This window comes from Ahaetulla prasina, chromosome 6 (assembly GCF_028640845.1).
Source record: "Ahaetulla prasina isolate Xishuangbanna chromosome 6, ASM2864084v1, whole genome shotgun sequence".
Taxonomy (NCBI): domain Eukaryota; kingdom Metazoa; phylum Chordata; class Lepidosauria; order Squamata; family Colubridae; genus Ahaetulla; species Ahaetulla prasina.
In genome coordinates this window covers 49740058-49755139 of record NC_080544.1, presented here as the reverse complement: position 1 = coordinate 49755139, position 15082 = coordinate 49740058, and the positions used below count along the sequence as shown (strand labels likewise).

The window sequence follows — 15082 nt, the reverse complement described above, 5'->3', positions numbered from 1 at the left end:
CACATAAAATTTCAATCTGAAAACTGAAAATATTACATAGAAATACACATTTTGTTAAAACAAAATGTGCATTTTATCACTGAGTCAATAATAGCAAAAATATTTGTATTAAAAGCTGTGCATTGTCTGTGCTAGATTTAAACGTTTTCTAAACGTCATAACACATTGCACTCCATGTCTTTGACATAGTGTACTGCTTATTGTCTCATTTTTGGAAAAGTGGAGCTTTTATGAAATTACAGGATTAACTATTTTCCCCCCCCCATCCTAGCAATTGAAATATAATCATTATTGTACATTTGACAACCAACTCTTCAAACTGTATTTGTTCATGTCAGCATAACCCTTTCTACCTATTGATTAGAATTTAAGTGAAATAATTCCAGAAATCTATTTTTCATTTCTTTTCAAGGAGCAATATGTTTTGCAAATATGGCAATTGCTATGCTGGAACCAGCTTTACCTATTTGGATGATGGAGACAATGTGTTCAAGCAAATGGCAACTGGGTAAATTGCAACAAAATCTTAACTATTTTATTTTTGATCCTAAGTGTATGTGATTGCCTTCTCAGAACTGTTAATCATCGATGCTCAGTTTTTATTTTTGAAATCTGTATTTAGCTAATAGAATGATTATCCCACATATAGTACCTTATACATTATGCATTGGAAAGCATGAGGCTGTGCAGAATATCAAAGGATTGCCTTGGTTCATCAGATGCCTAATGAAAGCATATATTTGTGGATAAATTTGTGAGTAAAAGCAATGCCTTTTACAGTGCTTTGCAATTCCATGCTTAGGAGAGGGGACTGGTCACGCTGCTTCATTTTGATGACTGAGCTGCTGTTTATGATCCATGGAAATGAAAGCCTTCCCTATACATGCAACATGTTTCGCTGAGGCAAGAGCCTAACTATGGCCAATTGTCCATGATGTACTGCACACATTCCTTATAAAGAGAACAGTAGAGATGTTACATAATGTATGCTACAACTGCATAAAAGCTTTACTCAGTAAAGGTTTTCTGAGTATTGGAATGTCCCATTAGAAATAGATAACATTTAATTATATTTGCCAAATTATGTACACCAATATATCCCAACTTTTGAATAATAGCTCTATTCTGGGCCATGTGACTAAAATGGTTTAGAATAGGTCAGGAACATTCCAAGTGTTGCCTAAGTGCTTCTCCCATAGGAAAGAACTGGATGAATTTTCTTTGGACTTTTTTCCTCTCACCTGAACTAGCCTCAACCTTTTTTATTTCTGGATTCTTATTTAACTTACATGGTTCTAGTTTGTTCAATGTTCAAAAGGTTATACAGACAAATAGAGACCATAGTCCATTTGGTAGTGTAGTGGTTAGAATACAGTATTGCAGGCTAACTCTGCCCATAGCCTGGAGTTCGATCCTGATTGACTCAAAGTTGACTTAGCCTACCAGCCTTCTAAAGTCAGTAAAATGAGGACTCCAATTCTTGGGGGCAATATGCTGACAATTTGTAAACTATCCACAACTAGTCCAGCTGAATTTTTGGAAAAGCACTTTTGGACAACCAAGACCTGGATGATTGAGAGTCTTCATAGACATATATGAAATGATGCACCTTGGGACTCCAAAACCCTTAGCTACACAGATAGAATATGAATTGGCTGTAGTTCTCAAGGTCACAGAAGATAGCTTAATAAAAAGGCCAACTCAGAATTAAAACCAAAGTCTTTCAATCTATCCCTTGCCCAAAACTAACAGATTCACAATTTGGCTTTTCCAAAATAGGAATTTCAGATATTTGGAACAATTATCCTTAAGGACAGATCTGGCAGTTGACAATAGATCAGATGTTAAAATGCTCTGTCCAATTTCAGAAATATGAGGAATGCAAAAAACAAATCTGACTCAATTTAAGTGTAGATATCTTTAATAGAAATAGTTTGTAGGTTCACAGGTCTCTCCTTAATTAATCACTCAATTAAGATGTTGACTGCATGCAACAAAAAGCAATTCTATACTAGGCATCATTATAAAAAGGATTTGACTTTTTCAAAGCCACTGCGCACAATCTATATCTTAATTGAGTAATTGACCATATGATATGGTCCAGTGAATTCTTGATGTGAGGAATTCTATGACTATGTATGATAAAGTGACTAAAAGAATAATATTGAAAAATTGAAAAAGTGCTAATATTCCAGCTACAGATCCAGTTTGCATCATATCCATTCTTGAAAAGGCAATATTGGTTATCCTAAACTAAAGATTTTATTTATTTATTTATTTATTAATTAGATTTCTAGACCGCCCTTCTCCCGAAGGACTCAGGGCGGTGTACAGCCTTATTAAAACACATAGGTACACAATAAATTTAAAATACCTTTAAAATGAAATATTTAACCGGCCAATTTAAAACTAAAAACGGTCAGACGACCGATATAAAACCCTAAACTATAAAATCACCATTAAAAACCCATAACTTAAAAAACTAACCCAGTCCAGCGCAGATAAATAAGTACGTTTTGAGCTCGCGGCGAAAGGTTCGGAGGTCCGGAAGTTGACGAAGTCCTGGGGGGAGCTCGTTCCAGAGGGCGGGAGCCCCCACAGAGAAGGCCCTTCCCCTGGGTGTCGCCAGATGACACTGTCGCGCTGACGGCACCCTGAGGAGTCCCTCTCTGTGAGAGCGCACGGGTCGGTGAGAGGTATTCGGTAGCAGCAGGCGGGCCCGGAAGTAAGTAAGATGAAACAAGGTGTTCTTTTTTTGGTATAGATACAATATTTTGTATCTGATTATAACACCACATGGTATTTTTGCAAACCAGTGACTAACTGTAATATATAAAGTAGAATATGTTTAGTTTCTTCTACCTCTTTTTCCCCCTTTTTTGTTTTTTTAAAATCATTTTTATTTGTATAGATTGTTCAGTTTAAATTTATTATAGTTGTATATCTTGGTATTTAAAAAAACAGACAAATAAAAGAAAAAAAACTTTTGCAAATGGAACCCTGTGTGTTGGTCACCATTTCAGAAAAGAAAAAAAATAAAAGAAAAAAGTGTAAAAGAGGGTAACCAAACTGCTCAGAACACCTTCCCTATGAAAAAAGGCTAAAACTTTTAGGAGTCTTTTGAGGCAACAGAGAAAGGATATGAATGACATGTATGAAATCAACAGAGAACAGAAATATTTTTTCCCCTCTCTCAAAACATTAAGACCAGGGAACAGCTATTTGGGATGAGATTTAGAATAAGAATAAGAAGTTACCTTTTAATAGAAAGCATAATTAACATGTGGGATTTGTTACCATAAGGCAAAATGACAGTCACTGACTTGCATGGCTTTAAAAAGACGTCTGGTGGCAGATCTATCAAGCATTAAATGCATGTTATCGCTAAGTTGGGGAATACCAATGTCTGTTAGAGGGCAACAAGAACAGGAGAAAGATATATTGCCTGGGTACGTCCCAAAAGGTACCCGTTTAATAAAATGAAACTTGACCTGATCTAACAGGGTTACTAAAGAAAATCCTGTTGATTCAGACCAAAGACCTGTCAAGTCCAATATTCTGTTTACAATAAATGAATAGTGAATCCTATAAACAGGATGTGACCAATAGAATAACATTCTTTCTTGTTGCCAGTAACAAGTATTCAGTTGCATTATATAGCAACAATGGACTGGTATCCATATTCTCCATTAATTATTTTGTATTTTATAAACTTAGATTTCTAAATGTAATTTATGACCTAATTCTAGAAAAAAATATATTAGTATTTGTTACTTTTCAATTTAATTCACCTTTTAACAATATTTATTGACAGTTCTTAATATGTCTTATTTCTTTGTTCTAGAGCTGCATATATTCTTTCACCTACAGAGAAACATGAATTTATGAGAACGCTTTTGAAAATATAATTATAGTTTAAATCTGATAGATTGTCTTGTTTGAGATTATAAAAGGCTTGAGGTAACCCGGATATTAAAGGGCATTTTATTTTATTTGGTTCAGACTGTGGACCTTCATTAGCTATGTTCTAATAAAATTGGCTGTGTCTGAAGGTATTAGTTTTTCCTATGCTTCACTGAAAGCAATGTTGATAAGACACTTGTTCATATTTTTCAGGCGTTGCTTTCATTCCAGCCAGTATCTCTTATCTGATTGGAACAAATCTTTTTGGGAGCCTTGCACACAAAATGGGAAGGTAGGCAAAATTTAAACGCTGAATTCAAGGACAACATTTTCTAAATGATTGGTGTTTCTTAACTCTTAGTGAAAATATCCTGATGCAGTCATAATAATAAGTAATTTTATTTTAAAGTCTTATAATGTTGTTAGCTACCATGTATTACTTCAGGAAAATATGTTCGGTTTCTGTGTTTCTGGATGGCTAAAATATACTGTTTCTCCTTTCATAGGTGGTTTTGTGCCCTAATTGGGATGATAATAGTGGGAATAAGCATTTTGTGTGTGAGTAAAAGTTGTTACTGCAAAAAATTCAATTTTGTTCTGTTTTGTTCTTTTGTTGTGTGTAACAGCGAAGTAGGAAGCAACATCCTGTATTTAGTCAGATCTACTGTAAATACAGATAGTCCTTGACTTATGATCACTTCTGAGCCATTCCATTCTAAGTGAGACTGTTGTTAAGTGAGTTTTGTTGTTCATTTAATAACACATTTGTTAAGCGAATCTGGCTTCCCCCTTGACTTTGCTTGTCAGAAGGTCACAAAAGGCAATCACATGACCCTGGGACACTGCAACCTTCATAAATATGAGTCAGTTGAATTTTAATCACGTGACCATGGAGATACTGCACCAGTCACAAATGTGAAAAATGGTCATAAGTCACTTTTTTCAATGCCATTGTAACTTCAAATGGTCACTAAATGAACTGCTGTAAGTTGAGGACTACCTGTAGCTCATTAAAATTGGGGGGCAGCTTGAAAATTTGAGTTTAACTTAGCTTCTTACTTTCAACTGTGATTTGTTTTAATGATGTATTATTAAACAAACTGTAGCAGCTTGGTTCACACATTTTATAAGCTGTAAAATTGTGGTTTAAAAATTCTTGTTATGGTTTTTTTTAAACAAACTGGAATATTCCCCCTAATATACACAACAATTATACACTTGAATAAATTGTCCAATATTTTTCCAATGTAGATTCTGTAGAACTCATTTTTCCTGTGTATATTTTCCTAGTGCATATTTTTAAAATGCATATTCCTTGCTGTAAACCCATTGAAAGATATAATCTTTAAAATATATAAATACTGCTATTTGCATGTAATATTCATTACTATATCTTTTTGTCATGCATTTTTTATCTAGGCAAACAAATGATTACAGCATTTCCAGTGAAATATTCTTTTACATCTCAAATTGTAGCCATTTCGTTCTGTTACCCTCATTCAGGAGAAAAATAATTATAAAAAATGAGCTATGCCCTCTTGATTCTATTATTCTTTTAATTTGGGTCAGCACCACTTAGAAATCTTGCCTTCATTAACATTTTTAGTTTATATTTTTCTGAGCCTTAGTGTTTCCCTATCTTTAAATGTAATGCTACCAATTTTTAAAATGATGTTGCTTTCTCATGTATAAACACAACCAGTTAGACTTGAATTCTATTGAATAAATTCCATTTATTCATGCTCCAATTCTCATAACTGAACATTTTATATATGTAACTGGCATCACTAAAATCTGTGCACTGTCTTTAAAACTAAAACATTATCCACATACTATTTGATATATCAAGCATAGGTGTAAATTTAATCTTAATAAATTTAATGCAGGGGTCTAGGTAGTATGTCTCACCACTTTGCTTTTTGGGGCTCTACCAAGTAGTTGGTGCCAAAAAGTTGTGTTTGGAAATGTTAAGAGGCATGTGCCACACAAAACTAGGATAGCCCTCAAGCTGTTGGAAATTGTCTGCTCATCTAATGAAAAACTTTTATACTTAATTTTCTTTCTTTTACTTCCAGGTACCATTTGCTAAAAACATATATGGACTTATAGTACCAAATTTTGGAGTTGGCTTTGCCATTGGTAAGCAAAAAAAATGGCTGAGCATTTGGTTTAGAGAAGTGTTTCTCAACCTTGGGTACTTGAAGCTGTGTGGACCAACTTCCAGGATTCACCAACCAGCATGCTTGGCTGGGGAATTCTGGGAGTTGAAGTCCACACAGCTTCAAGCACCCAAGGTTGATAAACACTGGTTTAGAGGATATTGCATTGTTACATTCTTTTATTTGATATGTTACATAGAATCTTCTCTTTTAGATAACAATCAGTAGAGCAATATAAGTTATATGTTGTAGATTCTGATTTCTATCACAATTACCTTCAATGAATTTGAAAGGGGACAATATTTCCTGTGAAGAGATGCATACAACTGTTCATATGCACAATTCTGTGAAAGAAGAATAGGTACTTGAGATACATTTTATGTTTCAGTTGGACAGTGATAGAAGTGGTAACATAGAAAATCTGTATTTTTTGCACTATAAGACGCATCGGACCATAAGACACACATTAGCTTTAGGGGAGGAAAACAAGAAAGAAAATCTGCCTCTGTCTCCCAGCATCCATCCTGTATTCATCTGGCAAGCATCATTGCAGCAAAAAGCAAACAGCCTTGGTCAGCTTCAGCACGTTATCGCAGCCCCAGCACATACCTCATTAGGGCTCTGCTCTGTTGCGCCCAAAACTGGTCAACTGCTCTGAGCTGCTGCCGGCGCCATGGAGCATTGGAGCTTTCGCTGCCAAGCAGCTGTTTGGTGGTTGGATAGACCTCCCAGAATACCACCGATCAGCTATTCTAAGCGGGGGGAATCACCACTGCCTATTGCTGCTGCTGCCTATCACCACTTATCGCTACCTATCGCCACTGCATAACGTTGCCTATTGCTGCCACCTATCACTGCCCATTGCCGCTGGTTGCGATGGGTAATGGCAATCGGCAGCAATAGGTGGCGGATAGGTGGCGGCGATAGGCGGCGGCAATCCCCGCCGCCTAGAAAAACAGATTGGCGGTATTCCGGAAAGCTGATCCAACCGCCGATCAGCTGCTTGGCAGTGAAGGCTCCAGTGTTCCCCAGAGGTTCTCCAGCATTGGCGAATGGCAGCAGAGGCCAATGCCCTCCATCCGCCACAATATTTGCTCTATAAGACGCACAGACATTTCTACCCACTTTTGGCGGGGGAGGGAAGTGCGTCTTATAGTGTGAAAAATACGGTAGCTCACATGGATTTATGGAATTGGTTCATGATCCCAGATAGACTACTTTATATCTCAGATTTTAATTAAGTTGCAACTTGTGGCATCAATTAGTAATTTAGATATCCTGCCTGTCTGGACTCTGAATTCATGTATATTTTTGAAATATGATGGCTTTAACATAAAGAACTTTATCACATTTTCATTACTAACAACATTTAGTAACAGTTAAGAGTCTAACACAGGGGTAAAATGTAAAATTTGTTACTATCAGTTCTGCAGGCGTTCTGAGGGCAAGACAAGAAGCAACAGGTGAAAGCTTGTTAAAGAGAAATCCTACCTGGAACTAAGGAGAAATTTTTGTTTTTTATTTTTCAAAATATAAACATTCCATCTTTCCTATATCATCTGGGTACAAATATCTCTGTGCAAGAGGAGTGAAATGTAAAATTTGTTACTACCGGTTCTGTGGGCGTGGCTTGGTGGGGGGGTAATGTGACTGAGTGGGCGTGGCCAACTTTTTTTTTAACTTTTAAAAGCATTTTTTTTACAACCTCTTCGGCAGAAGAGGTTGTAGAAAGATGCTTTTAAAAGGCTCCTCTGACGATTCCAGATGAGTTGCCTGATCATCAGAGGCTTTTCTTTTCTTTTAAAAGCATTTTTTTTGCCTTTAAAAGAAAAAAAAAGCCTCTGACGATCAGGCAACTCAGCTCGGATCATCAGAGGAGCCTTTTAAAATATTTTTTTCTATAACCTGTTCGGCTGAAGAGGTTTTAAAAGCCTCTGATGTTCCTAGCTGAGCCGCGCAATAATCAGAGGCTTTTTTTTTTACTTTTAAAAGCATTTTTTTGGCTGAAGAAAAAATGCTTTTAAAAGTAAAAAAACCCAAAAACCTGATGATTGCATGGCTCACCTGGGCATGGATTTTTGCTACCAGTTCTCCGAACCACCCACCGCCATCGCTACCGGAGCAGGCAATTTGGTCCGAACTGAAGCATTTCACCCCTGGTCTAACATTCTAAAAAGATTGTATATAGCAATATACATTAGCCATTGTAAATACATGGAAATTTGTGGCTTGGCTATTGTTTTTGCAAATATACATATTAAAAAAAACAACCAATAGAGTTAATTAGTGTTCATAGTAGGAAAAGATAATGCTTTACTGCTGCTTCCTTTCAAAAAGCAAATATTTTACAATCTACAAAAGAAGTACAGTCAGCAGTGATCATCAGTACGTAAGACAAATAAGAAAACCTATTCTGTCTCAATGCAATGTTGGTAGACTATGCTGCAAGCAAGAAAATTAAACATATTTTATTGTATCATAACAGATATAACAGATGGTACAATAATTAGATATACATATGTCATTCTGTAGAATATAAAGAGTCTTTATGGGATAGAGAACATGTACAATATTTTGACAGTAAATACCACTGGATTGATTATGTTCTAATAAATTACCTTTAGTTTATCATGAATAATTAATTTAAGCATATAATTTATCAGTTTTAAATTTAGTCCAAAGTCCCATTTTTTACACACTACCACAAGGCAGCAGAATGTATTTTGTGAACATTTTGCCAATAAACATATAAAGGGCTAAACATTTTGGATGAATCTTTCACAGAAAATTGCCCTTGCCTTTCATATACAGACTTTTGCAGATGAAGGTGAATGTTTCTTTATATTAGCACTATCTTTATCAGCAGTAGGAGAGTTCTTGTTTTGAAATGCTTTTATTTATATATTATGGCAAAAAGTTTGATTAATTTCTAGCAGCCCAGCTGTAATAGCTGTAGAGTGGAATATCTCTTCTAGTGGCTTGATGTGTCTGCCTGCCTGCCCAGTCAAATCTATAAGGAGATTTAAGGAAAGTTTATGGCAAGATAAAATCGCACATTAGTAGAATACATTAAGATGCTGAATAAAATCATATACTTGTATACTTGTATTAAGACAACTTGTATTAAGACAATTTAAATTTTGCTTCGTAGCAGGATAAATAATTATATGAAATCAAAACTTGTTTGTTTAGTGCTCAAATATACACTGTTGAACTTCGATATTGGAATAATAAGGTAGATGGTGGATTCATGATTATTAAAAAGTTTTCCTAATTCCAGATCTGAAATATCACAATTGATTATCATAACCCATTGATCTTATACCTGATACCATAAAAAAGTTTGTAAGGGTGATATGATGCTTTTATAGATGAGGCAGAACTGGGCTGTTCCTCTCTGTGAAAAGTAATCCCAATTTAGAAGGGCAAACACATACATAATAAATCAAACGTGACATTTGAAGCAAAATTTCTTATTAAGATCTTACATTTTTTAATGTCATTGTTCCAGCTCTGGCAAACAAAGCACAACCTATTTAAAATTTTGATTGCATTGTGTTGAAAGGAATATGTTTTTGTTATTGTTGAAATGCCTCTCGGTTTAAATATTCTGTAGTAAATTCAGTAAAACTGGGCACTTGTTCACATACATACTTCCTTCAGAAATTATTTCCAGCCATTTTGTATGTAGATATTTGGAGAGAAATTGGACATCATGATTAAAATACTTTTTTGTGTGTTATAATCAGGGATGGTGGATTCTTCACTGATGCCTATTATGGGTTACCTTGTTGATCTGCGCCATGTTTCTGTCTATGGGAGTGTTTATGCAATTGCAGATGTTGCCTTTTGTATGGGTTTTGCTTTAGGTAAGGACTTAATCTGTTTATTTGAAATGCACTTAACATTAAAACACTGTTGCAGAAGATCCTTGTACTATTTTGTATTAACCCGCCTTTACCTCCATAAATCCAGCTCCCAGGATTGGGGGGGAAGGGTTTGCAATTGAAAGCTATTTTACTTCCAGCTGAATAGATGCTTAAAGGTTATTCTAGGGCACAGGTGTCAAACTCATGACCCGCTGGGTGGATGCGTCACACACTAGCCAGGCCCACACTCAGTTTTGTGGAGGGGAAAAGTTGTGATACATCACATGATGCCGCCTTGATGATGTGAGTTTGACACCCCTGTTCTAGGGCAAACCCAAGCTGTTCTTCTTTTTGCCTTTCCTACTGCAGAATGCTAGGGAACCATGCTATCTATTTCTAGTCTTTGGGAGAAGTCCCAAGGCCTGCATGAAAGTCAAGAGGGACACTCTGGGGCCTTCAGATCTCCATTTATACTGTTTAAACTTTCTGAAAGAAAGCTACAGAAAAATAGCCTGATAACAAAAATAATTGGTTAGGGCAAGAACAAGCTGATTTCTCCTTTTCACTTTTAAATTTGTTGAAAGAATGAGAACTGCGGCAATGAAACAAGGACATTATACTAAACATTTCAATAGGCAGCAATTAGAACATTTAGTATAATGTTCACATTTTAAATATCTAATCATGCTTTCAGAGTATCCTGCCTATCAATACACCTTATGAACAAATGTGTTGGTGCACATTGTCAATCATTCCTATACAGGTCCTCTTTCTGTTCAGAGTCTGGAACCAATCTATGGCTTGTTTATCTTTATATGCCAACTGGGATCTCGTGGCATTCCCAAACAAGCCTCGCTTCAGTTTGCAGCATGATAAATGAAACCTGTCATCCAGGTTTGTATATAAATGTCAATTAAATAGAAATATAGGTAACTGCCTTATCATTTTTGTAGGAGGAGCCAACTGAGACCAGGCAGGAAGTTTGAATTGCCCTACTTGTTTACTCTTTGACTTAGGGTTAGACATGAAGTGGCCCAATGTTTTAGAACATGTCTTTTCCCCCCCCTTCTTGATGGTGCTCAGCTTTTTCTTTTGGTTACACAATTTGTATTTCCAAAGGTCCATCTGTTGGTGGTGCTATTGCAAAGTCAATTGGATTTCCATGGCTCATGACAATTATAGGAATTATTGATATCCTCTTTGCTCCCCTGTGTTTCTTTCTACGCAGTCCACCTGCCAAGGAAGAAAAAATGGTAAGCACAGAGCTGTTTCTTGTTCTTCTTCAGAGTCACTATAGAACAATTTTGTACCATGTCTTCCATGCCTACATTTTCTGCAACAAAACAATCACGACTGCTTTTAAATATATTAACAAAGTTGTTCTGTCCTTTAATTTTCTTTAAAATATATTTTTAATTAGGAGACTGTTGAGTTCTAGTCCTGCCTAGGCATGAAAGCTGGCTGGATTACTCTGGACAGGTCATTCTCAGCCCAATCCACCTCATAGGGTTGTTGCTGTGGGAAAAATGGGAGGGAGAAGGAGTCTTAAGTATGTCTGTCACATTAAGTTATTTGAATAAAGCAGGATAAAAAGCTAATACTAACTAATTAACTAACCTAACTAACTTGCTAAAGAATAATGTTATTTTGTGAGTTATCTGGATAATTCCACACTAGAGATAGCTGTCTTCTGTATTTTCAGCTGCTGTTCCCTGGTAGTTGACTAAACTCCCCATATTTTGGATGTTATCCAGATAGCTGAAATAGTATCTTAAGTATCTAATACATTTAGTATCTGATACAATAGTATCTGATACATTTTTAAAAAAATTATAGATAAAACTACTTTTTAATTCCCGCTTTAGTTTGGATTAATTCAAAAACCATTGGATCAATCTGTTTTATATTATATTACTTAGTGAGCAGGACAGCTACCTTAGGTGTTTTATATTTAAAGCTAAACACTAGTTAGGCTAGTATGAAACAGGCAAATAGATTAAACTTTTGAAAATTAATCTTATGTGCTATATATTTAAGTGATAACTAATTTTGAAGTCTTCTGTTGTTACACAAAACAATGCAATACTTTGGTAATATAATAATACCTATGTTCTTTTGTAGGCAATACTTATGGATCAAAACTGTCATTTTAAAACCAAAATGTATACCCAGAACAGCATCCAACCAGATCCATTAGATGATGATGGCGAAGAATGTGAGAGTGATGAATAATATTTAAAAACTGGTATTGGTACTTCAATGATCCATCTCATCAAAAAGTTTTAATTGTACTGCTCTTTTAATTGTGAACTTGTAAAACAAAATGAAACCAAAGGTATAGTTATTTATTGCCCTTGATCAAGATTACCCATTGCCTTATGAAAAAAAAAATTAGAAGATTCTGTTGTTAAAACTTGGTATTTAACATTATGCATTTTGTAAATGTATACATCTCCATCTAGATCCAATATTAATTCAAACGTTTCCCTTATTATACATTTTCATTTAATTCATTGCAGCAATGAGTGCCTGAAACTAGCAATTATAAATTACCAGATTGTCTATTTAAAGATATTTATATAATACTTTGCACTTTTCAAATTAATTTTACTTCAAACTATTCTTACACTTAACCTAATTCAGAATGATGTAGAGTGAACAAAACTTTATATGGCTAATAGAGAATCAATTTCATTGTAAATCTATGTGGCATTTGGGAAAGAGAAGTTTGATATACAGCATTTAATAGGTTCCTCTTAATTTTACATTGCTAGTAACAACATTCCACTGAACATTTTAATCTCATCTAACTTGCCCAAATCTGGTGTCTTATCCTCATATAAACATTGTCTACTGCATTATCTAAATATGTAAACTTCAAATAGCTTTGCAATAGCTTCAAATGACCATTCATCACATTCAAAATTGTATAGAAAGAAAAAGTTAAGCTATATGATTCCTGCTTGAAGTTTGAAGTAGAGTGTGTATGAGGTTGAGACAAGCCCCAGATCCCCAGCTGAAATGTCATAATTCAGAACAGATTTGTTATTTCCGTGGGACGGAGAGTCAAGCCTTGATTTGGAGCTTCAACATGCTGCAAACAATGATGATGCAGGAAGCTTTTTTGTCATTTACATGAAAGGAATTGTTGTTTCCATGATCCTGGACTGTAGGACTCAATTATAGCTTCAGGAAGTCTGAAGAAGTATTTTTAGTTATAGCAGATACTCTATGAGCTGTGCCTCATTGTTATTCAGTCTTTCATCCTAGGCTGCTGCATGGTTTATGGTTTAATATTTTCTTCATGTCAAGTACCTGACCTGGCCAATTTCCAAGAAAAGAACCTCTCCATATAAAAATAAAATTATTTACAAGTTCTTTGATTTATATTCCCTACCTATTCAATTTGGATGATTCTTTCCAACGAAGCTTCTGATGCTATAAATTTGAACATGTCACAAAACAATATCCAGTACTGGGACATTAAAAAAAATAAAGAAATTAAATTTTCAAAGAACATAGCCCCAAAATCTTTATACCAATTTTTGTAAAGTTTGGCATGCTTTATCTTTTCATGAAGTGTTTAGTTTTTCTGTTAATGATTTACCATTTAATGAAGAAACAAGACTGATAACTAATCCAGTTTTTCCCATGTTAATCTAGAGTTGTTTTTTATCCCAAATCTTGCTTCAGATCCAAAGATAAAAATGGAATGGCTATAGTAGATCAGCCTGTTTCTGAAATCAAGATGAATTTTCATGTTGCATTATTAAGCTCTGCATACTTCTGGATAAATCTGTTCTAATATGTGCCTATTTAAACTAGAAACAAAGCTATGAGCACTTCAACTCCCATGAGACTTGCTTTGTAAAAATGCTATTCGGTTATTAAAAAGGAAGACCAGTCAGGTATATTCCCTAGTAGACTTGTACTAGAGTAAATAAATTATCTGGCAGACACTTCATGTTAAGTTTTATTTTTCTAGTTGGTTTTGTTTTTGCAAATTACAAAATTATAGGACACACCTGCTTTTAATGTCAGACTTTTAGGTGTCTGGACAAAATGAAATTCATACCAAGTCTATTCACGGATTTTGCTTGTAACTATTCTTTGGACATCAGCAGTTGGAAATGGATTGACACCTTTCCTTGAGTGAGAGTCTGCAACATATTGTGCTTTTGAAGAATATGCAAAGCAGGATTAGAGATTTCAAGATTGACTAGCTTGACAAATGGGAGGCAGGTAACATTCTGGTTCTTAATATATAATGGTCTATATTGCAACCTATCAACTCCTGTAACAGTGTTCTCTCAGTGTTGAAATGAGCCCACGGGTTATGGCCTTAGTTGTGAAAATAAAAAACCAACAAATGTTAGACCATGTAAGTATCAAACATTTATGTAGTATGGTACACATAACAACCTGTTTGTAAACTTGATCTCTGTGCCTTTTCTAATGTATCAGCAGATGGTTTGTATTTAAAACAGACACTTTCTATAGTTTTGTAAAATGTGTGTTTATGTGTCATTTCCATGTATAAAACATATATTTTGGTCAAGTTTTGGAAATGCTTTAGATGAATTGCTACCGTTCTGTTATACAGAAAATAAGAATGGAATGTTATTTTGTGAAAGAAATAAAAGGCAACAATGTGGTATTTCACTACCGTTAATGTGCCAATTAGTCCAGAAAAGTAAGAAACCAAGTCTTCATCTCCTTTCTCCACTGCTGACAGTTCTCAAAATGACTTTCTGAATTTCAGAGAAAATGCTTTAAATCCAGTTGTTGGCTCCTGTGAATGAACTATGGCGTAAAGAAAACATAGTCTTTTAAAATTGTTCTATACATTGATGAGTAAACAGCTGTCCTCATATAAGGATTCAAAAATCTTATCTTAAATGACAAACAGGTATCTCTGTGTCTATATACAGGTATGTACATATATGCAAGGGAAAAAAGTGTATGAAAAGAGAGGCACTTGACGATTCCTCTAATCTCTCACTGATTTGCAGAATCCTCCCTTTAAACTCAAAATATTGGGCAGATAAAGAAATGCTCTGTATCCACAACTCTTCAACAGATTCCCTAAATTATGGGTAGGAAGTTTTAAACAACAAAACCCCACTGTGAAAGATAGGAGAGTGTCAGGCA

At 35.0% G+C, this 15082-nt stretch overlaps 1 protein-coding gene across 3 annotated transcripts in view; it reads left to right on the top strand.

Moving 5' to 3' along the window:
- SLC18A2 (solute carrier family 18 member A2) overlaps positions 1-14573 on the top strand; it is a 37502-nt gene extending 22929 nt beyond the window's left edge. For 2 of the 3 annotated variants that reach the window (XM_058189210.1, XM_058189209.1), the window contains 7 exons: positions 413-508; positions 4117-4195; positions 4410-4461; positions 5979-6042; positions 9812-9931; positions 11051-11184; positions 12053-14573. In XM_058189210.1, the coding sequence (XP_058045193.1) occupies positions 413-508; positions 4117-4195; positions 4410-4461; positions 5979-6042; positions 9812-9931; positions 11051-11184; positions 12053-12163 (656 nt within the window). In that variant the 3' untranslated portion in view covers positions 12164-14573. Of the gene's footprint in view, positions 1-412; positions 509-4116; positions 4196-4409; positions 4462-5978; positions 6043-9811; positions 9932-10694; positions 11185-12052 lie in introns of those variants that run through there. The other variant, XM_058189211.1, reaches the window with a different exon arrangement.
- Positions 14574-15082: the final 509 nt, after the last annotated feature.